The sequence below is a fragment of the Polyodon spathula genome, chromosome 7 (genome assembly GCF_017654505.1).
Source record: "Polyodon spathula isolate WHYD16114869_AA chromosome 7, ASM1765450v1, whole genome shotgun sequence".
Lineage (NCBI taxonomy): Eukaryota > Metazoa > Chordata > Actinopteri > Acipenseriformes > Polyodontidae > Polyodon > Polyodon spathula.
In genome coordinates, this window is record NC_054540.1 from 16181659 (window position 1) to 16208038 (window position 26380).

Sequence of the window (26380 nt, forward strand, 5' to 3'; positions counted from 1 at the left end):
CAGTTTTGAAACGCTGTCGCACACTTTATTAAACAAAACACAGGAACAAATAAACTCAGCACAAGGGCCAAAACAAAGATTAAAAAAGAACAGGCTGGCAACTAAACATGCCATGCCATGCCATGCCACGCCACGCCACGCCACGCCAAAAACAAACAAAGGCTTTTGGGCTACTTTTATACACTCCCAAATTAGCACCAATTACCTAACTGGGGAATGGTCACTCCTGCGATTGCTGGCAGGAACAGATTTAACCCCATCTCTGCCAACCTTACATTCCCCCAGACACCATTTACTGCAGCAAGGCTTCTGCCCTGCCACAACCAATTTGTGTTTCAGTTGCTTTTTGATCTATTTTCATAATTAATACAAATCAAGGCAGGTGGTTTCACCTCACTAAAGAATATTAATTGTTAAGTGTGTTTTACTGTTGTTTGCCGCTATGTGAATAAAATAAATAATTTAATTATTGAAATGTTTATAATATGTGTAAACCAAAAAATGTCACTCAAGGTTCAAGCTGCGGTTCTGCATAATCTGTCTGGCAATACTTTTCTTCAGATAGTTAAACAAGGTACTTTACATCAACCATACATCTTTAGCAGGACGTTTCCCCAACTTGAAACCTGCTTTCCACTACATTGCTCTGTGATCCAAATAGTCAGCCTCCTGCAACGTGCAGCAGTAGGGGGTTATAGATTACAGGGTTGAGCTCTTGTTCTTCAGAAAGCAAAGTGGTGTGGACAGCCAATCCAATATTTTTTACTGTATGCTTTGTTCATGAATGCAATAGGATTACTTGAATGCTTTTTTTCAATAATGCATTTTCACTCAGAGGAAGAATAGACAGACTGAAAAGTTGTGCATGGACTACAAGAATAACTAAAGTAGAGAAATTGTTTTTACCAGTGGTGTAGTCCAGCCGGTGTTCTGACAATCTGTGCTACCCCCTCAGGATGAGCTACCTTGTATCTCAGATTGTTAGATTAGTCTGAAACTGCGCTACGCCTCAGAATGAGCGACCCTGATTGAAGTATAGCAGAGGATTTGTAATACTATTAATCTGGTGATGCTTTGCGATGCGTCAGCGAGTTATAGACCGTGGATCAGAGGGGCTGTACCATCTCACGGGGAGCACTTTTTCATAGTAGATACCTGTACAAAGTTCTAAGATAATATATTCCAACAGCGAAAACGGTTTCACAGTTTACAATACCAGAACCGCTGTGTTTTTTTGGGGTTTTTTTTTTTTTTTTTTTTTTAGAGATCAAATGCGGTAGGTCCAGGAGAAAAAAAAAAAAAAAAAGGAATTCAGAATGTCGTTTAAAATTAAATTGTCCAGAACTGTGAGCGGATCCATTCTTTAAAAACAAATTGAAAAACAATTGTAATTGTACAGTTCTGAAATTGGTGACGACAGGGGGAGGATGCAATACACTGCTGTACAGGTCGTTGTGGTGATGGAAGTTCTGCGCGGACTATACCCTCATAATCGAAAAGAATAGAAAAATATATATATATATATATATATATATATATATATATATATATATATATATATATATTATATATATATATATATATATATATATAAAACCACCAAAGACACTATTTATCCACAAGATGCTTTCAAAACAAGACAAATTTGGATGGAAAACTGCCAATCTGGCAGCACTGACTAGGGGTAGCCTAAAGTCGCACGCGAGACACCTACCTATTAAACGTTACCTCTGGCTCAATGAACAAATAAAACAGTAACTTTTATCATTTTTGTTTAAGAAATCAATATTTTGCTGGCGTTCTGCTACTTTTGGATTCAGGACTACACCACTGGCTGTTGCCCAGTACTGAACTGAAACCCCGGTAACTATTACATTTCACTGCAGTTTAAGAAGAACAATACAAATAAATAAGCAGAAGCCTCTAAATCTAATTCTTTCCAGTGAAAGTGATACCTTCATCCAACGTTCTATTGCGTCGTTCTAATTAATTCATGCCCCTCCCATTCACTATTCTCAGAGCTCTGTTCTGTAGTAACCAGACTCATCACTCGTTCCTGATTGGTGGATTTTTAAGTTTCCGCCATTTTCAAACTTCCTTTGGCAGCGGTTTGAATTGTGTCTTCCTTAATGTAGCTCCTTGAAAACAATACAAAGTAATAATAACCTCTTACGCTTCCATTTTTTTTTTTGTTTTTAGAATAGTTTCGGTGTCATATCGGTCCCGCTGTGTATTTCTTGTAAATGGAGGGCACGGCGGATCCCCAGATCCAAATTAAAGAGTCAGAGAATGAGAGTTTGAAACGGAAAGCTGGATCCAAGAGAAGAAATTCCTCCATCAACTCTGAATCAGCCACCCCAGAAAGCTGCAGCTCAAAGCGGTGAGTAAGCAATGATTACTAGCTTACAAGCAAAGCCTCGTAATAAAGTGCTTCTGATATGCAGCGAGTACTCGGAACGTTTTCGTCCACGTCATTTAACAACATGCTCAAGTCACACGTAGACGTGTTCGGTTAAGAGGCCTAAAATTATATGTCATACTAGTAGTTTATATTTTTATGTAACCTCTGCATTCAATCAAACACGTTACCTATAGCGTTTTAAATATTGCTTAATCTACGGTGCATAATACGAATTAAGTGTGTTGGTTAGTACATTTAGGCCAAGGTGACCCATATATAAATATTGCAGGTCTGTTGAAAACATTAGCGATGCTGACTGACATTTCAGAAGTTTGGGACATAGCAGGCAGTGAAATCAACAGAGTTTGCCACTGTGGGACGTACATATCCTATGTGGCAGCCTGCCTTTCCCCTCCAAACAAAAATATTGTTCAAATGAATCAGACTCTTGGGCTAAGTAGTTAATTCAACATACAGTGCCCACTATGCATTAGGTTGATTAGTATGCGCAATTTATTGACCACAAAAGTCAGTGGTCCACCCCCCTGCTTTGCAGAAGTACATCTTTGGGTTTCTTCCTTTTCCATCTTCAAAGCCGGGCCCCCAACATCTTCTTGGCTTGTGGGACCCCATGACATTAGGTGTTCTGACTACTGAATGAATCCATAGAAATGTGAAAATGCTATTCGCCTTGGAGTCATACCGTCGTGCTGTTTTGGTGTAAGTGAGTAAGTCAATGTATAAATGCATAATAGAGCTGACTTCAAAAGTGTTTCAAAAGAAATAAAAGAACAGCAGAGTTCTTGTAAATGTTGTTACTTGATCCCCCAGCTAGGGTAACGTTGACTTGTCAGGCGGTAGGGAGAGTGGGCTGTGGCCCCCCTGGAAAGATCTTCTGGTCTCTTGCCCCATTGGGATCCCTTGCACACTGCTTAGTTCAAGCTACTGTAGTGTAGGCCCCCCTTGTTTGAACAAAATGTCTGAATGTTAACCAGTTAGTAAGGGTCACCAGTATCTTCTGGCTGAATGAATGCAGTCCACATGCACAGGTGTTTGCATGTACTGAAAAACAAAATACTGACCTAGAAACATTATACCTAATGTCAAAACCAAAGACTACCTAAGAGACAAGGTTATCTTCACCTCTACATATCATTTTGTCACATTGGTAAACAACGAATGGTCAATGCCTTCTCTGTAAACTAATAGTGTAGTTGTCTATAATGTCATTATTGATTGTTTCATTGCTTAGTAATTCCTTGAGTTTAAAGACATTGGATAGATCTGCCATTAGATGGCAGTAAAGAACATGAAGCCTTGTATGTGATTTGGATCAGTTAGCCTTTTGGCAAATCAGTGGTTCACAAGTCTTCTCTTTTCCCATCACTAGTAACAACCATTAATTCACCCTGTGGCATACACTATGCTTCTATTAAATAGCATTCAATTTTTGTAAGAATAAATACCCGACATAATTTGAGTCTTGTATGTTGTGTTTGATGTTTGTAGCTTTGCCAACGTGATCCTAAAAAGGTTAGCCTACTCTTGCCTTTTAACAAATAAAAGAATATTGTCATGCACATGCTGAAACACGAACGGTATCCCTGTTAATGTAACTTGCTTAGCCACACTTCGTTCCTGGTCTTCATATAGCTGCAACATGGTGCCTGTCATCTGAAATGAGATGCTCATAATACACATTCTAGTGGTCAGCAGCTGGCAGACATGAACAGAATTGGCAAACAGATTTGTTTTATTTTTTGTTTACAAGACATTGTCTGGTTGGGTCTGGCACTACTACTAATTTGAACGACTACATTATCTGACATACAGTAGCGACTGAATAACAAGGTTTAATTGAATTTAATTAAAACTTGAAAATTGTTTGAGAGAGAAATGATATTCATAGGGAGCAGCAATAAAAGCTCTTGCAAGATCTAGCCTCCAGCTCAAGTCAAATTGATCCTGACAAAACCTACAACTGACGACCTGTAACTTCTCAAACACTGGTGTAATAAAGCCAAAAAATAAAGTAACAAAAAAAAAAAATACATGTGCAATACAACACATTTTATCTTAATCTGAGATGGTTCTGTATTCTGCATGTTTTGATTTCTCAAGGAATGGGTTCTCTACAGATTCACGACACTGCTTCATTGCATATACTAGTATTGCATCCACTAAACACTGGTTGTGTATAAATCGACTGGACATGCTAGGCTTGGAAGTGTCTCTCAGAACTGCACTAAAAAAAAATGCTTTCTTTATTTAATAAACCACTAGGAGGCAGCAGAGTCATTTTTATCAGTTTACTTTGTACCATTTTAGAGAAGTGTTACAACCATGCATTTTTATCCAGGTGGGATTTTTGTCCATGTCTTGCAAACATTTTGAATACATGTCTGAAATTGTAAAGGAATGGGTCAAAAACAGTAAGGACTGAGACGGAAAATAAATCCGAAATCTCCAGAGGCCTGGGCAACTTTATTTTCATGACCTTCTTAGAGCTGTATTATCAGTAATTGTAATCTATTTGATTATTCTGATTCACAGTGGTATGCTTATACATTAAGGCTACTTATGTAGACAGTGCATACTTTTGAGCATTTTGAATCTGCTTTACTACCCCTAGTCAATGCTGCCAGATTGTCAGTTTTATAGACAAATTTGTCAATGTAAGTACCATTACATTGATATACTGATTTACTTTCTAATTTTGGCAAAAAAATAACATAAATAACCAACCACAAGAAATGTCAAGACATTTCATGAAATGTGGTCCTGAGAAAGTTTATGTTGGCTGATGCCACCCTAAAACCAGTTAAATCCAGCTCAACATGATTTGTCCCTCTAAGATTTTTCCATTTAATCTGCCAGTATTTTGTACTCTTAAAAGCCCAAACTTTATAATACACCGAATATTTATAGAATGTTCCTGTTATATGCTTTCTTTTTTTTTTTTTTTTACTAAAGTTCCAAATTCATAAATAATTACAGTGCATTCTAATGTAAGAGGGTGACAAAGAAAAATGGCCCAATCGTATTGAGGAATTGAACAAGATTTTATATTGTGTTTACCTCGTGTGACGTTCGGATACTACTATAAAAGCACATGATGTACGTGATCTGTACCACATCGGTTAGGCCTATCTATAGAACAATTAACAGTGTTAAAGTTTACCTATACTTAAGCCAGGGTAATGTCCATCTTGTGCAGGAACCATGACTAAGATGATAAGAATTACATTGCCTTACCTTTGTTTACTCAGTATTGCTAGTTCATCCAGCTCTGTCAAAGTTCATATAATGCATTTCTGTACAGAACGTTGTGATTTCTGTATGTGGTAAAGAAAATAAAGAGATTAGAGGTGGAACTTTCAAGTGGAAAGTAGTCTTTGTGCACCACAGATTGTGAGCTATCAAGAATTCTCATGCGTAACTCCTCTTAGGAGAGGCTGTTAAACTTAAGGGTTATTGTTTTAGTTTTGTATCGGATGATGCCTACAGGTACAGTCGACTGTAGCAGGCCGTATTTGAATAATGTAGGGCTTAAAATGGTACTTGGAGGAACCGGCCCAAGCATTTTTGGACAAAGTACAGCAACTCTGACTGGACTAAGAAAATGCTGGCTGACTTTGTTCATGTTGTATCTCAACATATTTAGTCTTTCCTGCAGTTTGTTCAGAGGTGCAATGTGATACTGTGTTTTGTTTTTAAACCACACTTATATACTTGTCCTATGGTACCTCTGACTGCGCAAACTTTGTAAAGTTAGCTTGGAACAACCTCTTCTTGTATGGCACCTGTCAATCTGACCTTTATATGTAGGATTGTTTTATATCTATAGATGGAAAGAAGGCCACCCTCAGTCCATTTAGTTTTACAGAATTAGAGATGGCTCAGTATTGATACATGGTCACCACATTTTGCAATGCTCGTCCTTTGGTATGTTGTGTTCATGCAAACTAATTAAAAAATATATTTTAGCTGTTTTATTAATAGTAGAGCTATGTAGACAGTAAAATTAAGAAATGATCTTACTTGAATTTTGACCCAGTATTCTTCTCATCACATACATGTAATGCAGTCTAACATATTGTGTTGTTTTTAAAACTATATTATAATTAAAGATCACCAAAGTTTATGTTGGTGGTCAAACTTGTTTTCAGATGATAGTAAGAAAAAAAGTGTTTTGATCATTTTAAACAGTCCGTATCGAGTGTGATCTCCATGGACGCTAACAGAGGCCTGGCATCGGTTATGCGTACGTATTAGAAATGATACACTGTTTTGGTAGGGTAGAAAAATGCAGGAACATTGGCAAATGACTTACACAGTGCTCTCAATTCCAGGCCTCCACTGCGACGAGGAAGCTCTTTCACCTTCCTGACTCCAGGGCAGAACTGGGATTTCACTTTGGTGAGTAAAGAACTAATGTAATGTGTGTGTGTATGTATATTTTATAAACTGTCACAGAAACCCAAGATGGAATTGTTTTCCTGTAACTCGCTGAAGTGGCATATCTATTATTTTTTATATGGCTAAGTGACACACTGGCTTGTTTACCTAAGAGAGGCATTGGAATGTCATTATTTCATGAGAGGGCAATAAATGTGGTATCAGTATTTTGTGTGGCGTGCATACTTTCATGTAGCAGCAGTAGTTAAGTGGCACAGTGATTTGTTTGTCTAAAATTATTTTGAATATCGTTAAAGCCTTTTTAGTGAAGGGAGCTTACGGCAATAAACGTGTGTGTTGGTGGGGGGGGGGTGTTGCTTTTGATTTATTGCATCATATTTACATGATGCTTCAGAAAGCGCTCTATTTCAAATTTCTGTCCAATTTGATTCAAATCAGCTACCAACAAGCACTGAACATTTATTTAAAAATCTAAATTCTTCTGGAACTTAGAGGCTAAAAAAAATATGTAAAATATACCATGGAAGTTTGTACTAGAAGAAAAAAATGGTCATGTACAAAACTATTAAAAAAAATGACAGGTCATGTCTAGCATTTTGAGCTGTGCAAACTTTGTACAGAACCAGAGGCAAATATTACTTTGTGTCCAGTGTATTGTTTTCTCGTGACTTCTCTTGGTGAAACACACTGCTGCAAACAAGGGATATTCAGAGGTGGGTATTCAGAAAGCATTAAAAATCTCAAAATTGTTTGTATTGAAATAATAGCTTTAGACTAATTAATGCAAAAACAGGTATCGGGTGAGGTGTCAAGTGGGATAATATGCAAATATCCTATGGACTGAATTATCCACCTCCATGCCTGCCTTGTGTCTACCCATTGAAAGTCAGTATGGTGTGAGATCACTGCTGACACTAATAGAGGTCTGGTATCGATTTTGCATACTAGAAATGAATGTGTTGGTAAGTGCTGTGTACACAAGCAAAACATAGACATCACTGACTATCATGTAATTGTTTGGAGCAGTGCAAGATTAATATAACTTAGGCTAATTAGAATTGTTTATACTGAAGGACTTAATGTGTCTACTTAATGCTCATTCAGAAGTTATTTCAAACAGCAATTAGTCAAATAAAAAGTAAACAGGTAATGGATGTCGTTGTCAGCATATGCTTTATTCCCCTTATCACTAAATAAATAATAAAAACAATGGTAGTCAGTGTTTTGCTAAAAACTTTTAAACGCAAGTAATTAATTTTTTTGTAGACTAATTATCAAAGAGCACCATAATCTTAAATTGATTTATCCCCTGCTGAGAGCTAAACATGGTAAGGTGGGCTAAACAAAATAAAATAATGTAAACAGTAGTTACCAGTAAACCAGCTTGACACATCTCTCTTCTTGTGCAACTGTAGTTCATAAAAAATTAGTTGATGTTGAATAGGAAGACAATTACTCAAAGCAAAGTTTTCTTTTAAAATACTTAACAAATAATTCAAGAAGTTCACTATTAAAGTCTGCCTGCTGTGACATATTGTATACTTAAAGTAACTGATGACTACAGCCCATGTCTACACAAGGGGGGGACCATTTCAAGTCATTTTCCTTATTGCTTAAAGTGTTGTAAAAGTCCATGTAAATCTGCTGCTTGCATGCAAGCTTGTCCACAAAACAAACCCTTTCATATGTTTTATTAAGCCAATGTGTATTGTAGGGGGTTATGTATCATTATTTTCCCTCATTTTAACTACTTTTGAATAGACTATAATTCACTAGGTCTAAAAGGGTTAGTGTTTTGTACATGGTACCTAAAAATAAATGTCTTATAAATGACTTGTAAATTACACCTGTTTATCCCTGTGGATATTTATTGGTTTCCAAACAGTCCTGGACAAGGTGGTTATTCTGAGCTGCAGTGACATCACCAACAAATGTTTTTTAATGTTTGAGTCAATTAATTTAATATACAGATTTAGTATTTATAATGGCTATTTTAGCCACGGGTGCTGCAGAAGGCCTTTACGTGACTGAAGGGATGTTTAGCCTATCTCTCTGTCAATAATCTCTGTGGCACCTGAGTTTCGTGTAAGCCCTCCTGATCGCTAAGGGGTCAATTTGCACATGACCACTGGAAAACATTACGTCAGAGTAAGAATTATTGTACAACTATGTTTGATGGGGATATTTTGTTTACAATTTCTGAGGAGAGATGCTTAAAATAAATGTCATGCTACAGTTGCTGCTGCATGTACGAGCCTAAAGAAATGAATCAAAGTAATAGCGATATTAAACAAAACAAAGGTAAACTCTATTTAGTTAAACTTCCACACCTATGAATTTTTATTTGAACAGTCTCATTAATAGTCATCTTATGGGTTGCAATAGAAAGCCTTTGAAACCTGGTTAATAACCTGTTTTTTCCCCTGTTATGATTATTGCCAGGCAAGTAAAGCAGATCTTTTGAAAACCCCTGCAGTGTTTTATCTTAAATTTCCCTTTTCTTTTAGTATACAGCTGCTAAACCATAAATACTTTTTTTTTTTTTAATACTAATTACCCTTTTTATTGAGAAAATATTATAACTAACTTTTTTCTGTTTCTTTTTTCTTACTCAATAACTACAGTATCTATTTTAATATTACATTATTTTCTTCCTTTCCAGAAAAGAAAACGAAGAGAGAAAGATGGTGATGCTGTTAGTCTGTGCAGTTTTGATTTTAAGGTAAGAATAAGACCTTTCTTTCACAATTATTACATCAATACTTAAGTCTTTTTTTTTTTTTTTACTTTATTCTCAAGTTCGTTCACAACATATTTAAGTCTTAGTCCACTAAGTAATTGAAGATATTAATGAACAGACCTTTCTGAGATATTGGACCACGACAGTTGGTTTTGGCACAGGTGACAGTGATACTCCCTAATCTTGTCTCATCAGTTTCAATCTGCCAAACCAGTTAATCAAGCTCTCGCTAACGACCTTCTTAGATACCCCAGACACTCTGGCATTGTCCAAGCCTAATGAAACTTCAAGATTAAAGAACGACACTGAGCAGCCTCAGCATATACAGTGCCTTTAGAAAGTCTACACCCCCTTGAACTTTTTTCACATTTTGTTGTGCCATTGCCTCAGAGTTTCACACATTTAAATGATGATTTTTTTCCACTTATTTACACACCATACTCCACACAGTTAAGGGGAAAAAGTTATATATTAAAAATACAAAACTGAAAGATCATAATTGGATAAGTCCCCCCCCCCGAGTTAATACTTGGTGGAAGCACCTTTGGCAGTCTGTTTCGATAGGTCTCTACCAACTTTGCACACCTAGATTTGGCAATATTTGACCATACTTCTTTAAAAAACTGTTCAAGCTCTGTCAAGTTCCTTAGGGAGCATTAATGGACAGCAATCTTCAAGTCATGCCACAAATTTTTGATTGGATTTAGGTTGGGGCTCTGACTGGGCCACTCAAGGACATTTACCTTATTGTTCCTTAGCCACTCCAGTGTAGCTTTGGCTGTGTGCTTTGGGTTGTTGTCATGCTGAAAGGTGAACTTCCATCCCAGTTTGAGCTTTCTTGCAGAGGGCAGCAGGTTTTCCTCAGGGACTTCTCTGTACTTTGCTCCATTCATTTTCCTTTCTAGCCTGACAAGTGCCCCAGTCCCTGCCGATGAGAAACACCCCCATAACAGCCTGATCTAGGCAGGGTCTTGGTGGTGCCATACACCTTGCACTTTTTAATAATCTTCTTGACCGTGCTCCAAGGGATATACAAGGCCTTTGATATTTTTTTATACCCATCCCCTGATCTGTGCCTTTCAACAACTTTGTCCCGGAGTTCTTTGGAAAGTGCCTTTGTGCTCATGGTTGAGTCTCTGCTTTGAAATGCACTACCCAGCAGAGGGAACCTACAGGAACTGCTGAATTTGTCCTGAAATCATGTGAATCACTACAGTGTAACACAGCTGGAGGCCACTTAACTTGGTGTGTGATTTTGAAGGTGATTGGTTACACCTGAGCTAATTTAGGATTGCTATTACAAGGGGGTGGACACTTATCCAACCAAGCTATTTCAGTTTTTATTTAATTATTTTTCTACAAATTTCTAGAATTTTTTTTTTTTCACTTGAAAGTTGTTGGGTAGGATGTGTAGATAAATGAAAAAAAAATGTTTTAATGCATTTTAATTCCAGGCTAAAAGGCAACAAAAGGTGAACATTTTGAAAGGGGGTGTAGACTTTCTATAGGCACTGTAGCTACATTTTTCCATGGCAAAACATTTTAGCAATTCTAAAAAAAACAAAAACATTGTAACCCTATTACTAATGGGTGTATGGATATGTTCAAGAATGTGAGATGGACAACTTGGGCTCATTCACAAAACTTTAAAGGTTGTAATATTTTGTTAAGGAATATTCTTTAAGCCCATTTTGACTAATTATAGTACATCAAATTTCAGAGAGGGTTTATTCGAAGTTTAAAAGCACCCATTAAAAAACAGGGCTTATAATGTTTGTGAACAACCAATTAGGAAAACACCACAATTGCTATGCAAAAGATATACATATTAGCCTTAAATTCATTCAACAGGTTAGAATTGGTGAGATTTTCATTCAGCATGCTAAAGATGCAAACGAAGCAATATTTATTTAAGTCCATCAACATGCAAACATTCAATAAGTTCCAGCTGGTAGCATTCCCCTATTATCCCGATCTAACTGAAAGTGACTATAAATGCTGGTTTATTTATATAGTATAGTACTATTAAAAGTAAAATGTCCTTTGAGATGTCTTTCCATTTCTGTGTGGGATAGGCGATCAAGTGTTTCAAGGCATTACGTAATTCATAGTTTGTTTGCCTAACTGGAGGAGTGTTTACTGCACTACCTTCAATGTTTGGTAGCAACCAGCAAGGCTTTTCTTAAGACAGTGTAGGTCAAACTTAAGTGTGGGTGTGGGCATGTGCGGTCATGCAGGTAGCTGGTAGGTAGAACAATTGGACTCATAAGTTACTATACATTTCATCTCGCATAATAGGAATCTTGTAACCATCACTCACCGTTATTTATATATTTGTATATCTGTGTGTGTTACAATACTACAGTATTTTATAATTCAAAATATATTTAACCAGGATGACACCTTATGACAGGATTTTGAAGTGAGGCCCTGTATGGAAAGCAAATAAAGCATATGACAGAACATAGATCTCCTCTAACTCTAAAATACCAATAAATTCAGTGATGTCCTACTTAAAAGGTTGTAACAATATACTACCAGAGCACACTTCACCAGTCCCTTGGGTAAAGTTATCTTCCCTGGACTGTTATATGAATCTGCAGTTGTGAGTTATCTTTCTTAGACCTGTTGTGTTGAAATCAGATAACGACTTGGATGAAGAGGAGTTCTTTATTCCAGCTCATTGTTGATCCCAACAGTGTGCAAATCTGGGAATTTCTTGTTGGATTGCTGCCCAGCTGTTGACTTTCTTTTTTTTTTTTTTTTTTTTTTTTATTTAAAAAAAAAAAAAAAAAAAAAGTCCATATAGGCCTAGTGCGCTTAAAATGAATCTTTTTATAGCCGACTATTCAGAGAAAGCTTACTAGATTTGTTTATAAACCCATTACAACAATCTTTTCAGTGTTTTATGCGGAACTTGAAGACTAAACCCTTTTTCTGAGTACAAATTCTGTTGAAAAAAAAAAAAAAAAAAGAGGCGGGTCACTGGACTTTTGTAATCGCTGTGCTGTGTTTGTAAACTAGATTAGATTTTTTTTCCAGATTTACTCTGCGCTCATTCCAAGGGTGGAATGGCAGGAGACAGACAACATTACAAGTGGAGGGACTGGGGGACTGCTGGTGGTTATAGATCTGGCTATTTGGTTAATATTACATCATACTTCTGAGATATGTAAAAAAAAAAAAAAAAAAAAAAAAATAATAATAATTTTGATACCAGCTATAAGTTTGTACAGGAGGTACCTTTCTTTTGCCAACTTTACACAATGGTTCTTCTAAGTCTAAATTCAGTTATTTCAGCTATTTAAGTATTGGTCTTCCAGTATTTATTAAAAGTATACTAGTGTTTTTACAGAGAAAGGTCAGTATTCTTACTGGCTCTTGACTTTTGGTTGACTGAAAATCTTCTGTCGCACATAAAAATTATAAATGGTTTGTTATGAATATTGAATGCCTCGAAGTTATTTTTAAAGCAAAAAAGAACATTAGGCCTACATATTAAAGCCATTATGATGTGGTAGTCCTAGCTAAGACATGTAGGGCTTTATTTTTTTCTCCCTCTGCTGGGCATGCATATTCTGTTGTCTTCAGGTATTCTTTGAACATGTGATGTGACATGTTTCCGGTTATCATTCCCCCAGGCTGAAGGTGAGTGCTTACCCCTTCTTTGTTCAGCCACAGTTTAGAACATGAAGTTTGCAAACGAGAGGAGGCTATTCGGCCCATCTTGCTCGTTTGGTTGTTAGTAGCTTATTGATCCCAGAATCTCATCAAGCAGCTTCTTGAAGGATCCCAGGGTGTCAGCTTCAACAACATAACTTCACTCCCACCTACCCGGATAGGAATGGTTTTGCATGAGACCAGACTTACGTATTATGCTGCAGGACTTTTGTTGTTTAAAACATGAATCCTTACTTACACATAACATGAGTAAGGTAATTCTAACATCAGACAACCAGTGATGTCAAATTAGTCCTCCTTAGGCAAGTCTATGCTTGGATCTGTGTCTGTTTGCTATGTGCAATCCACTCATTACAATATATCTCCAAAAACAGAATCCCTGGGAACACATGTACTGTACCCTACTTGTTCTACAATGTAGGCAATAAAATACAAATGTGGATATAATAAAAAATGACCTGCAATAGAAACAAATGTAAAGTGTTGTGCCTTTGAATAATTATACACACAATTTGATTCCAAAATGTGTGGTAATGTAAAAAAGCCTAAATATTATTTTGTATAGCCAGCGGTATGTCTATACTGTGGCTTTCTTATGAAACACACTTCTTTTGTAAAACAAAAACAAACAAAAAAAAACTTTAATATAGTGCCTATAAACTGAAACTTTTTGTTGTATTACTGATTGCCAGTTTTAGGTTTTTTGTTTTTATGTAATGTGTGTAAGAACAAACCTGTAAGAATATTAGTTGGGTTGTGTCCTCAGAATTGACAATAGTTATGTGTTCCACTCCAAAAAAAAAAAGGCTCTCCTAATGATTCATTGGATTTTCCATTTCATCAGTACCTGATACATCATAACTCAGATCATAGTGCTGGTTCTACCTTTAGTGTGGGTGTGCCTAACAAAGTATGTTTTTTTTTTTTTTGTCTAGTTATTTTGCCCATGGGGATCATTCTAGTATTAAATGTCCTACATATGCAAGTATGGGTTATCGGTGCTCCCTCTTTAAAAACATGTAATACTGCTGACGGCCAGTGAACTGCATGTTTTCTTCTGGACTGATATCCTAAGTGTCTTAAACAATTCAAGGTCATGAATTAAATAATGTAGAACAATTAGGACTCTAATACCTGAAGTTTAAAAGCATTTTTGTACAGGGAGTTTGAAATCTGGGCGGAGTTATCTGAATCGCCCAATCAAACAACAGCAAAAAAGCTTACGGTGCTTCCGTTGGATGGCAGAGATGTCTGTAGCTGCTGATTGCATTTTACCTTTACCTTTTCTTTAGCATTTAATATGCATATTTTAAGCATTTTTAAAAATACTAAGACGTGCAATTTCATTATTTGTATTTGTTTGGTTTTAAATTGTAAGGCAAATCTCAGCATACGGCATCAGACATTTTTTACGACATCAGACGTATTTTTTTATTTAATTTTTTTTTTAATGTGAAGCGCTTTGAGATGTCTTACGTAAAAAGCACTATATAAGAATAAATTGTAAATAAACCCTATAATTAATCATTTTTTGATTTAATAGTGTGTTTGTGTAGGGACTGGGTAAACCCAGAACCGCGGAACTCAAAATAAAACTTGTTTGCTTTTTCCTATAATAACAAAATCTTGTCTTCATATTGCCTTTTTATATTATGAATTCTTAAAATAAACAGGTTTTACTCATCAAAATGTCACAAAAGACAATCTAAATTACACATATAAACCAGGTATATTGCATTATTGAACTGTTAGGAATTATTCCCCAGGACAAAACTACTACTGTGTAATTGGAGATGCTTCATCCAATCAATGTAAGGGGCAATTGTTTGGGGCACTAGACTTACACTAGATGTGCTGGGACAAAAACCTGAGCAGTTTAATAATGCAATAGACCTGGTTTATATGTGTAATTTAGATTGTCTTATGTGACATTTTGATGTATAAAAACCCTTTGTGTGGCTTTTTTTGTTTGTTTGTTTTTTTTAAGAATTCATAACATAAAAAGACATTATGAAGGAAAATGCAAACTTAAGTTTTATTCAGAGTTCTGTCGTTCCGGGTTTAGCACTGTTAAATCAAAAAATGATTAATGACGGGGTTTTATAATTTATTTTTATATAGCTTTTTTACGTAAGACATCTCAAAACGCTTCACATAACAAAAGTAAATTAAATTAAAAAAATACATCGAAACTGTTTTAAAAAATAAATAAATAAAGTTGTCTGATGCCGTATGCTGAAAAGATTTTCCTTAAAATTTAAATCCAAACAATGGAATTGCATATCGTTGTTTTTAAAGTGTTCTTTTAAAACTTAAAATATACATATTAAATGCTAAAGAAAGGTAAACATGCATGCACCAATCAGCAGATACACTGACATGTGTCATTCAATGGAAGCTCCGAAAGTTTTTATGCTCTTGCTATCGTTTGTGGTTTGAGTGGTTGATTCAGGCGACTCCGTCCAAGCGTTCACTCTCCCCAAAAGAAAAAGAAAAGAACTCGGAGGGCTGATTCCTGAAGATTGTCTCGAAGCGGACCGATGCCCAGTGCTTAATTTGTAAAGAAAGGAGTGGCGGGGACAAATAATAAGTAAATAAAAAATAAGCCTGTATACATGCTTTGTTATGGTTTTGCATTTTAAATGGTTTTAAAAAACAAACAAATTAAAAGGCATTCGGAGGACTCCAGAAGGACGATATTGATTATAAAAAAAATAAAATAAAAAGATACGCACCCCAACATGAACCACGGTCTGCGCTATCAGCAATGTGTATGCAACAGAAGCAGCTGGTAGATTTCAAAGACGATTAATTAAACTTAGGCTAGGTAGTTGTTATCATTGTTTTTATTATATTAAATTATATTCATTGAAAAGGCAAGAGACAACCCGATCCTTATTATTTTTTATTGTTTTGGTTTAATATAATATAGCAGGTTAATGTCCTATTCAAGTAGGGTACATTTCTTTTTTTTTTCTCATTAAAAAGTTGTTGTTTTTGTTGAAATTAATGCTAAGCTTTCATATTTTGTTGTGTTCTACTCATTTAATCAAAGCAAGTAGTGTAAAAGCTGTTTGTATCGTTAATGACGTTTTTCAAATGAAGTAAGCTTATCTGTGTATAAAAAAAAACGACAACGGTTGCAACAAACGTCATCTTACTTAAGGCACTAAAGCTGAAATCGTAAAGTAATTTAAAGTAGGCTAAAACGTGGCCCCGGACTGCCTCTCTTTGAGTTTAAAAGAAAGCATTTTATGAGATTTTCAACTAGAGGCACTGGGAATATAAGGAGGAGGACTGATCCCTGACTACTGACTCGGACTGAGGACTGATATTTCATACCTGATGACTGGCTTGAGGAGGGGTGATGTCTGAGTATGTCCTAAAATGGACACCGTATATGCATTAGTACTGAGGTGAAGGCAGAACAAGTGAACTGCCTATTCTTGTATACAGTTTTTAATTTTTTTTTTTTTTTTTTTTTTTCTTTTAGTAAGTGCCCCTTCTGAAACAGTATTTGAAAGTAATGTATACATATGTAGAAGTCTTGAATATATTTTTTAATAGCAAATCCATTTTGCCGCTTTATTTCTTGTGTATACTGAGTCCCATTTTATCAGGGTAGTTGGAATGTCTCCACCCCCTCTAGCAGCAGCTGTCAGTAGTTGGAGCACAGACGATTCTGGTAAATGGCTGTACTGTTAAGCCCTCCCACATTTACTTATGTTCGGTGTACTTTGCTCCAGCCTGCCACACAGCAGTTGGCACGCAAAGATACAGAGACTAGGTCTGTTCAAGTATTCTGAAGAAGGAGGAGGAGGGGGGAGGTATTTGTTTAATAGTAGGGAATTTCATGAGGATTTACGTGTAGAAGACGATTTAAAGGATTTTACAAAGGATGGTGGCTTACGATGAAATCGGAAGCCTTTTGCCTATTAAAAGGAGTCTTCAAGTCATAGACTTTCAAAACCAGTCCAATAAAGAATCAGAGGTAAGTGTTTTTTTTTTTTTGTTTTTTTTTATTATTATTTTATTTTTTAAACAAATGTTTTAGTGTATAATTGTTTTTTTTTTTTTTTTTTTTTTGATTGTGATGGTCATTTTGTTAATACTACTTTTTAGTATGTGTGCATTAGTTTGGTTTAGGTAAAGTAGACTATCTGGTACCAAATGTACATGTTTTTGCTAACTCTCTATCAGTAACAGTGCTGTAATCATGACTGCTGTCTCAGGTTACCAGACAGGTATTGTTCATAAAATGTGTTTGGTGGCTTTACTCTCAGCATCTCCATAGCTGCTGATCAAGTTGTTTCTATAGTGTTTATCTTCCACAAACCATGTGGATCTCTTAGCTCAACTTTTTCAAAGTGCTTAACAAGAATGTCAGCATCATTTTAAAACCACAAGTTTCGGTATTCTGGGGGACAGTGAGAAGCCTTTTGTTGTTGATTTTGAATATCTTTTGAAGTTGGCATGCAAGTTAGTCAGTGACAGTGGAGTTCAGTGGGGAATAAACTCATTACTGATTTGTCGTTTAATATTGTTATTATTGTACCTTTGCACCTTAGGAACCTTTTAATTCCTTTCACTAAGGCCCCAGTTTTGTTGTTTAACAGAAACCAACCCAATGCTGTATTTAAATGTAAAAGCATTCCCTCTGACTCTCTCTCTCTTGTGCATTAAGACTTAATAGCAAATGTTAATTACCATTTGGTCCAACTCGAGCTGTCGTTTTTACTCACTGCAGTTTAGTAAACTAGAAAAATGTAAATTGACACTAGGCACAAATGCACTAGTTGGTGGATATACAAATATTTCTAATGACTTTTGTTAAATATTCTCTTATATTGAACAGATAATTTGAAGAAAAAACGAATAATTGTGTTCTGCCACATACATTCATTTATTAGTCAGGTTTATGTTTCTGCTGGAATTTTTGGATTGGGAGGGCTGCTCCTGAATTAATACACATCAAGGGAAATATGAGCTGGTTTATGAGGCACACCAGCTGTAAAGGGGAAAAATGTGGTTTGTGGAGTGGAAACCCAGACTAGCCGTATTCTGCAGCAAAATATCCAGTCAGTTGTCTGGTCTGGGTAAAATTATTTATCCTGGGAAGAGAACAGCCCATGGATGCTATCTAATCAATACCTAAAAATAGATAACTCTTTTTTTCTTCTGTTTCCGAGAGAGTTAACGTAGGGAGTGGATTGTTTTTTCAGGGTCTTTCCAACTCGGGATGCATATGTAACGTGTATGATTTTTGGGTTGCTTCCAAACTTTCGTGATGAGCACTTTAAGGTTTCCTTTGTTGAAATGCTTCTTTTTTTTTTTTTTTTTGCAGTGTTAGAGGTTTTGAAATAAAGAACATCATGGATAGATACATTACATACAGTATAAAAAATAATGTCAGATTACAGTCACCATCTGTCAGTGAAGTTGAATACTGTAATAATTTTCATGAACTAACCTGGTATAGAATAGCAGTTAAAACATTTAAGGATATGTATTTTTTTGTTTAAAATCCCAGAAAAAAAAAACTAGTATACTTTATATAATGCTTTACATATGACTTAATGGAATGCTCAATCCAGTCAGACATGTGGAGAACATTGTTGTTTATTGTACCCCAGAGTTCCATACTGTCTGCTAAGGTTTATTTTGTGTTTTTTTTTTTTTCAGCAGTCATTCTATATCAAGGGACATTACATGTATTACGCTAAACTGCTAATACATTTGTGACAAGTAAAGTTTAAAGGTTATATGGCATGTTTTTACAAGCAAAGAGGATAAATGGCTTCAGATTTAATCTGGCTTTTGTCAAATGCAGGTTGTTTTTGTTTGAATGTCCTTTGTGGTGTCTATCTACAATGTGTGCTCTGCATCAATAGTATACCACACAAATATCATTGTCAAATATTAGTGGATATACCTGTATTTTTAGATATACCATAAAGCTGCCAACACCTGTGTTTTGTTCATGTCATAAGGATTTTTAAACCGGTCCTTGTGGTTAGTAGAGAAAATTTTAAAACAAGGAGCCATCTTAGTCTTTCTCTAGTTAATACAGTACTCCATATATTTAAGATAAGATAGATTGTACTGATGTAACACACGCACACTCTAATAGTTAAAATAATTGGCTGCACATGGATTCAATGGAGATGTATCCGCTAGTTAGTTATGAACGTGTGTGCTTTTAAAAGCGCATTGAGCATCAACTAGAGAACACTTCACTATTGTCTTAAATCCATGTCTTGACCTGTTGAAGCACTGTATATTGGCTGTGCCAGTTGTTTTTAGCAGCTGGTGTTTCATGATTCAGGTGTTCTGACTGTCTCACGCAAGCCTACCTGTTCAAACAAGAACAATTTGAGGTCTGTAAGCCATTTTGTGCTGCAGGGTTTTGAGTAAATAGATGGTACAAATTACTTATCAAGAGTTAAAAGCACTTAAAAGGAACACTGATGACAAGTCAAAGGTGTGGAAAAGTTATTTTCATTTAACTAGACAAATACTGTACCTCACCATTTTTTCCAGTAAAATAAAATAACCAATCACTTTGATTTATTTTGTTATGACCTCTTTAATAGAAGTAGAAAAGGTATATAATTAAAATGCAGGTTGTCCATTTGAAGAAAACTAATTAATTACTGCTGTAAAGAGATAAAATGGTAGTTTAGACAACTTCTAGTAACTTTGTCACAAATTGAAAAGTGCCTGTATAAGCCAATATGTGTATCTTTCAAGGAAAATGTAAAATACAAATCTAAACTAAAAAATCTTTCCATTACTTGAGATTCACTGTTCAACAGTGTGTAGTTAGTAACCACTTGCTAAGTGCAATACTCCCTTGCTTAACAGCTGAGAGTTGGACAAGATGCATACCAGAAATGCTTCAAACCTTTCTAACCTTCTAGAAATGAGAGTAGTTCATTGTGACAGATAAGAACCATTGGCTCATCTCATGTTAAAGAACAGCTGTTGGATATGGACAATTTCCTGACCAGTTCAAGAGGGGCATTGTTGTAGTCAAGAAATTCCACACAAGAGGGTATGACACTTAGTCCACCAGTCCCATTCTGAAACATTCCTTATAGGGTCAAGTGGAACCCTCTATTCAAAACATCTTTTGGTTCTTATTTATTTGATGTTACTTGGCTTGATATGTTCTATAAAATATGTGACAAATGAATAATCTGTATTAATTATAGCAGCTATATTCTGTCTTTGTCTTTGCAGGAGCCAAGTAACAAACGGGTTCGACCTCTTGGAAGGGTAACATCACTGGCTAACCTAATCTCACCTGCAAGAAATGGCGCTGTCAGGCGTTTTGGACAAACAATCCAGGTAAAACAATATTTGCCATTGCTTAAGAATAGCATACATTAATCATATGTGAAATGCTTTAAAAATAACTAAAGGTGTGGTGGCAGTTGAAATTATCTGTAAAGGAAAGACTTTAATCAAAACATATAATTTTAGTCTGCAGTTAAATAAAAATAACTAATTCAGTTTTTTTTGTTTTTTTGTTTTTTTAACAGTCCATCTCGTTTCGAGGGGAAGGCAAGTCACCAAGCGGTTCCTTGAAGTCGTGCAGCAAAGCTGCAGCCCCAACCCCACTAAAGAGGCGTAACAGCACACTTTGGTCTGAGACTCTGGATGTTTCCATGAAAGGAAACTTTTCAGCTAAAGAAATCAAGAGGCAGGAGGTATGCCAATACAAGCCCTTGAATGAATGTGAAATTGATTGTTTAATAACTGCATGCTGTACATGGAGTTCAGCTTCTATTTTCACCCTTTAGTGTTTGTTTTATTTAGCAGTGTCAGTGTAAAGATTGTGGTTACATAATGTACTTTGCAGTCAGTCTGCTAATGTATAATTTGGTTGAGCCATTCTAATACAATAAAAACTCAGCACTTTGTGTACTGTTCCCATTAGTTTTCCTATGCCAGACTGTGCTTATTTCTTCCAAGACATTGCACCCATTGTCAGAACTGTCAAACTATAAGACCATTTGAAAAGTATGCGTGACAGTCACATTCAAAGTACCAGTTCAAAATGGAAAGTTCATCTTCAGCAGATGTTTTCAGATCTTGAAGAAAATTTGTTACAAAAGTATATTCAAGTCAAGGAAATGAGGAACACTTATTGAATATTAATAGTTTAAAAGATTGTTGTTATTATTATTATTTATCAAGTGAGAACAAAAAAGACATTTCATCCCGTTGTATGCTACGTTTTGACGTGTACTGGATTTCAATTTGCCCCCCCCCCCCCTTTTTTTTTCCTCAGGCTATTTTTGAACTGTCTCGAGGGGAAAAAGATTTAATCGACGACCTCAAGTTAGCCCGGAAGGTCAGTTATTTTGTGGTTTTAAAATAATTTGTCATAAAATGTATATAAGAACATGTGATGGCAGTATTTTTAGAAACAAGATTATAGCTATTAAAAGAATGACTGTGCCATTTAAAAAAAAAAAAAAAAAACATTGTTTTGCTTGGTTAAAGCTATAAACACGATCCATCAGGTCTCTATTTAAATAAATAAGGTGTGTAACACATTTGCTAATTATTTATGTAGGCCAATTTATTTATGTATTTATTTATTTGTTTAGGCTTACCATGATCCCATGCTGAAGCTGTCTATTATGTCTGAGGAAGAACTCACTCATATATTTGGGGATCTGGATTCATACATCCCTCTGCATGAAGGTAAAATGTTTGGAAATATTATTATTATTATTATTATTATTTAAAACAAAAAACAGGAAAACAGCAGTTAATTTACAGTACTATACTTTACCAATGTTAATCTCTTGACACTGAAACTACAGTTATTTTAGGGTTGTCTTTTGGAAAGTACTTGGTGCCCATAGAGTTAAAGTAAAAGATTTGTTCTTTTTTTCATTCTTAATAAGGCTGTTTCATCTCTTCCAGATCTCTTGGCACAACTTACAAAGGCAACAGGGTCAGATGGAACTGTGGGACAAATCGGTCACGTATTTGTAAACTGGGTGCGTATCCACAGTTGTATGTTTTTTGGGAGGGTGTGTGTGTTTGTCAAATAACACAAAGCATATGTTCTCTAAATAATAATGGTATTTTTTTTTTTCTTTTATCTTTAGTTGCCAGGCCTCAATGCTTATAAAGAGTACTGCAGTAAGCAGCTGGCAGCAAAGACACTCCTGGATCAGAAAAAGCAGGACCGCAGAGTACAGGACTTTCTCCAGCGCTGCCTGGAGTCTCCATTCAGCCGCAAGCTGGACCTCTGGAGCTTCCTTGACATTCCACGAAGCAGACTGGTTAAATATCCCCTGTTGCTGAAAGAGATTTTAAAACACACTCCCAGTGATCACCCAGATGTGCAGAGTCTGGAAGGAGCGGTATGTGACTTTAACACCTCTTAATAAATTAGTTTGTAAATTCATATGCCAATGAGACATTGATATAATTTAACTAAACCTTAATTCTGCTTGGTATGCAACACGTTTTATAACATTTTTTTTTTTTTTTTTAAGATTTCCATAATCCATGAAGTCCTTTCTGGTATCGATCTTAAGAAAGGTGAATCTGACTGCCAGTATTTTATTGACAAACTGGAGTATCTTGATGACCGGCAGAAGGACCCGCGTATTGAGACGAGCAAGACATTGCTCTGCCATGGAGAATTACGGAACAAAAGTGGAACAGTAAGTTATTGCGTTTTTACTTTGAATGCCATAACTCATTGGTAATTTTTTAGAAATGAGGGAAAAAGTTCAGTTTTTTAAAGTGGGAACGATGGCTTTGGTTTGTAGGATCAACATTGTAATAAAATTAGGTAGTTAAGCAATACAATTGTGGGTTTCTTAATTTACAAATCTAAAAACATTCAGTAGTTGCGTTATTCTTATTTAAAGCCTACATATGAGGGTTCTTATTATCAAGAACAGATGACTGTAATATATAACTATTGTGCAATACAAGAATATCGAGGGATCCTTTTTAATGCCAGACACAATGATATTTTGGCTGGGTTTGTGTACAAATGAAGTAATAGGTTTATTTAACGTTGCTTTTAAGTCTACTTGTCTGCTTAAAATATCCATGATTTGCAAATGTCTTTGTAACTTGCAAGTCTTTTTAATTTTATTTTAGTTTTGTTTTTATGCTTTAAAATCTGAATTTTCTCTTCTTTGCCTAGAAACTTTATGTATTCTTGTTCCAAGACATCATGATTTTCACTCGCCCAGTTACCCGCAATGAGCGACAGTGTTATCAAGTGTATCGTCAGCCTATCCCAGTGCAGGACCTGGTTCTTGAAGACTTGCAGGATGGAGATGTCAGAATGGGAGGCTCGTTCAGAGGAGCTTTCAGCAACTCGGATAAAGGTAAGATATTGGTTGCTAAGGCACCTGCTACAAATTGACAGAGTAACCAGCAATAGTGCCTTGAGGGCTGATGGAGCATAAAATACACAACATAAATGGTATCATGGTGAAGACACATTTCAACAGGCTAGATGTCAAAAAAAATGAAAGAACATGTGTAGTCAGCCATTTAAAAAAAAAAAAAAAAAACATTTACTGGCCTCTTACTGATATTAGCGGTTTGTTTTTCAAAATTACCCAAATAGAAATGTTCACTTAGCCCTGGGGATTTAGATAAGCATCCCTCTGTTCTTACTATGTTGAAAGTTTGTCTTGCATGATAAAATAATTGGAAAAATGTAATTTTATACAAAATTTAATTTGTCAGAAGATAGTGACATTCAACAGCACTTTTTTTTTTTTTTTTTTTTTTAGCTAAACATATTTTCAGGGTGCGATTCCAAGACGCAACTCAGGGTCAGTCCCATACTTTGCAAGGCAACGATATCTTCCATAAGCAACAGTGGCTCAACTGTATCCGTACTGCTGTAGCAGCACACCAACCAGCCCAGTCCCCAACAAGAGAAAGGGAGCTCCCACAGCTTAATGAAGAACCAGAATGCTGTTCACCTAAGGCAAGAAACATCACAGTGAAGAGGCGGTCATCAATCCTTTCTGGCATTGTCCATATGGAGGCAGATGAAAACACTTTCCAGACTGGTAATATTGAGAACACCACAGAGGAAATTGAAAATGTACAAACTTCAGTTCGCAAAAAAACATCTACACAGAAAACAAAAAAAGAAAAGTCCCGGTCAATAGGGAAAAGAAAAGAAACGTTGGTGTAAATAAAAGCCATTGCTGGACGTGAAAGACTATTTTTAAACTTGTTTTCTAAGTAATGGAGCAGTGTAATATTCTTCTAAATGTTTTTCTTTGTATATATCTTTTTAATGGCAGCTACTTCAATGCAGGCATCTGTATTGAAAACCTTAGGGTCTGTTTTGGGTTTGATGAATAGCTACAGTGTTGTAAGTGTTCAGAGGTTAGACTGGCTTTTATGGTAGAACCTTTTCTGTTCCAGCGCCCAGTAGAGTGACAGTTAAAATTGGTTTTACAGCATTTGTTCAATTTTCATAAATCATTTTTATTTTATTTTTTAATATATATATACCAGTACTGTATTAGCATTTTAGCAGTCGTTAAACAATGGAATTTGATTCATTCACGTTGTAAATTGTGTGAGAAATGTAAATAAGTGGACAGGATTTTAAAAACCAGACCCCAGATTCAATAGTTTATACTGGAACACACTGTCTTACAAATGTATTTGTACATTCTTTATTACACAGATTTTATCCTGCCAAGCCATGAATTTACTATATTGGTTTTTTTTTTTTCATTAAATTACATTTAGAATATTTTGTTATTTTTAAGTTTTGTTAAACAATCAGCATTTTTTCATATATAACACTTCTCTTTTTTAATGTGGTATTTTTTTTTTTTTTTTACTGAAAGAACTATAAACTGAGCCACAATGGGTTTGAGCTAAGCTATAAAACAGAACAAACCATCCAATGTAGCAGCTTGCATGATGATATTTTTGTTGTTCCTGTAAATTGCTTTTGTGGGGGACTACTGAGAGAGAACTGCCATTTAAATGTTTGAAATAGAGGTAAAGTGGTATGTTACAGAAGGTTAGTGAGGAAGATAAAACTGAAAGGGAAAAAATGGTGCACGTTGAAAATGTTTTGTAATAACAAAATGAACAGAGGAAAGGCTTCTGTGCAAATTGATCAGCATGTTAAAGAATACAAGCATTGTGCTTTTTAAAATGTGTTTTGCTCATATGTGGGATTTCATTTTGGTATAAAAAGCTAAGAAGTATGAAAAAAGGTATGTTGGGGAAGATGAGTTTTGCAGAAAGATGTGGCATGTTGTAACTTGGACTGTAAATATATGGATATTTATGAAGGGGCAGTTCTCTATGTGGTGTACAATATCAAATTATGAAGTACAATAAAATTCTGTGTAAGGAAACATTTAGTACTGTGTGCTACTTTGTGTAATGTTTATGAAAAAATCATCTGGTTAAACCAAGTTTTAATGTCATATAAATTACAAGTGTCCATTAATAAATAATACAATTATGTTTTAATATGTATACCTAAATTCACTTTACATGCATCACATCACAAGTAACATTATCTGCCCATATAGATAGTATAAGGTTTACAAGAATTGTGGATCATCTTATCGTGGAACGCCAACTTAGATTTCAGAAGCTAGGAGTGTATACCTACAGCATTGCATTGTTCTTATTTTATGTTTGCAGGGCTGCTTTATTGCCCATATTTAGAATATCTCGTCTTCTGTTTACAAGAATATAAGGAATGTCTATCCTCTTTCAAGGGTAGCAGACATTTTCACAGTTCGGTTTGTGATGGCTACTGAAAATTTCAAAACATTTTAGGGCAACCTATGTAAACACACAATGTCACGTGGACTTGTGAACCATACTTGTGCACACTGCATCACATAAATTGAACACCTGTTACAAGAGACAGTGTTTTGTGGAATTTTCATTGTATGATAAAGGTCTTTGTCTTGCTAGGAGTTTAGAAACTCGTCAAGAGATTGTGTATTCGTTGAACAGAGCAGGAATTATGCTGCTACAGACAGAATGATTGCAATTTTTCTGCTACCCAAATAAATTGTAAAAGCTAGAGGTGATCTGCATTCTTCTAAAATCAAACACAAAGTAATGTTCATTTGTGTTATTCACTC

At 35.5% G+C, this 26380-nt stretch overlaps 1 protein-coding gene across 2 annotated transcripts; it reads left to right on the forward strand.

Annotated features, from left to right (window-relative positions):
• The first annotated feature begins 2228 nt into the window (after positions 1-2228).
• Positions 2229-25633, forward strand: LOC121318245 (neuroepithelial cell-transforming gene 1 protein-like). Of its 2 annotated transcripts, XM_041254704.1 has the most exons (12): positions 2229-2380; positions 6754-6820; positions 9483-9542; positions 20484-20591; positions 20786-20953; positions 21538-21600; positions 21860-21956; positions 22182-22258; positions 22370-22627; positions 22763-22933; positions 23428-23614; positions 24029-25633. In XM_041254704.1, exons 1-12 carry the CDS (start codon positions 2244-2246, stop codon positions 24439-24441), a joined length of 1806 nt encoding a protein of 601 aa, XP_041110638.1. In that variant the 5' UTR covers positions 2229-2243; the 3' UTR covers positions 24442-25633. The 2 variants fall into 2 exon arrangements, with proteins under 2 accessions (XP_041110638.1, XP_041110639.1); XM_041254705.1 differs by lacking the exons at positions 2229-2380; positions 6754-6820; positions 9483-9542 and adding an exon at positions 16988-17232.
• Positions 25634-26380: the final 747 nt, after the last annotated feature.

Bases quoted from the DNA above. Each gene is read 5' to 3' on its own strand.
- LOC121318245 (XM_041254704.1), top strand. From the start codon at position 2,244: ATGGAGGGCACGGCGGATCCCCAGATCCAAATTAAAGAGTCAGAGAAT. The intron at 22,259-22,369 runs GTGCGTATCCAC...TTTTATCTTTAG, and splicing joins GTCACGTATTTGTAAACTGG to TTGCCAGGCCTCAATGCTTA. The intron at 23,615-24,028 runs GTAAGATATTGG...TTTTTTTTTTAG, and splicing joins TTTCAGCAACTCGGATAAAG to CTAAACATATTTTCAGGGTG.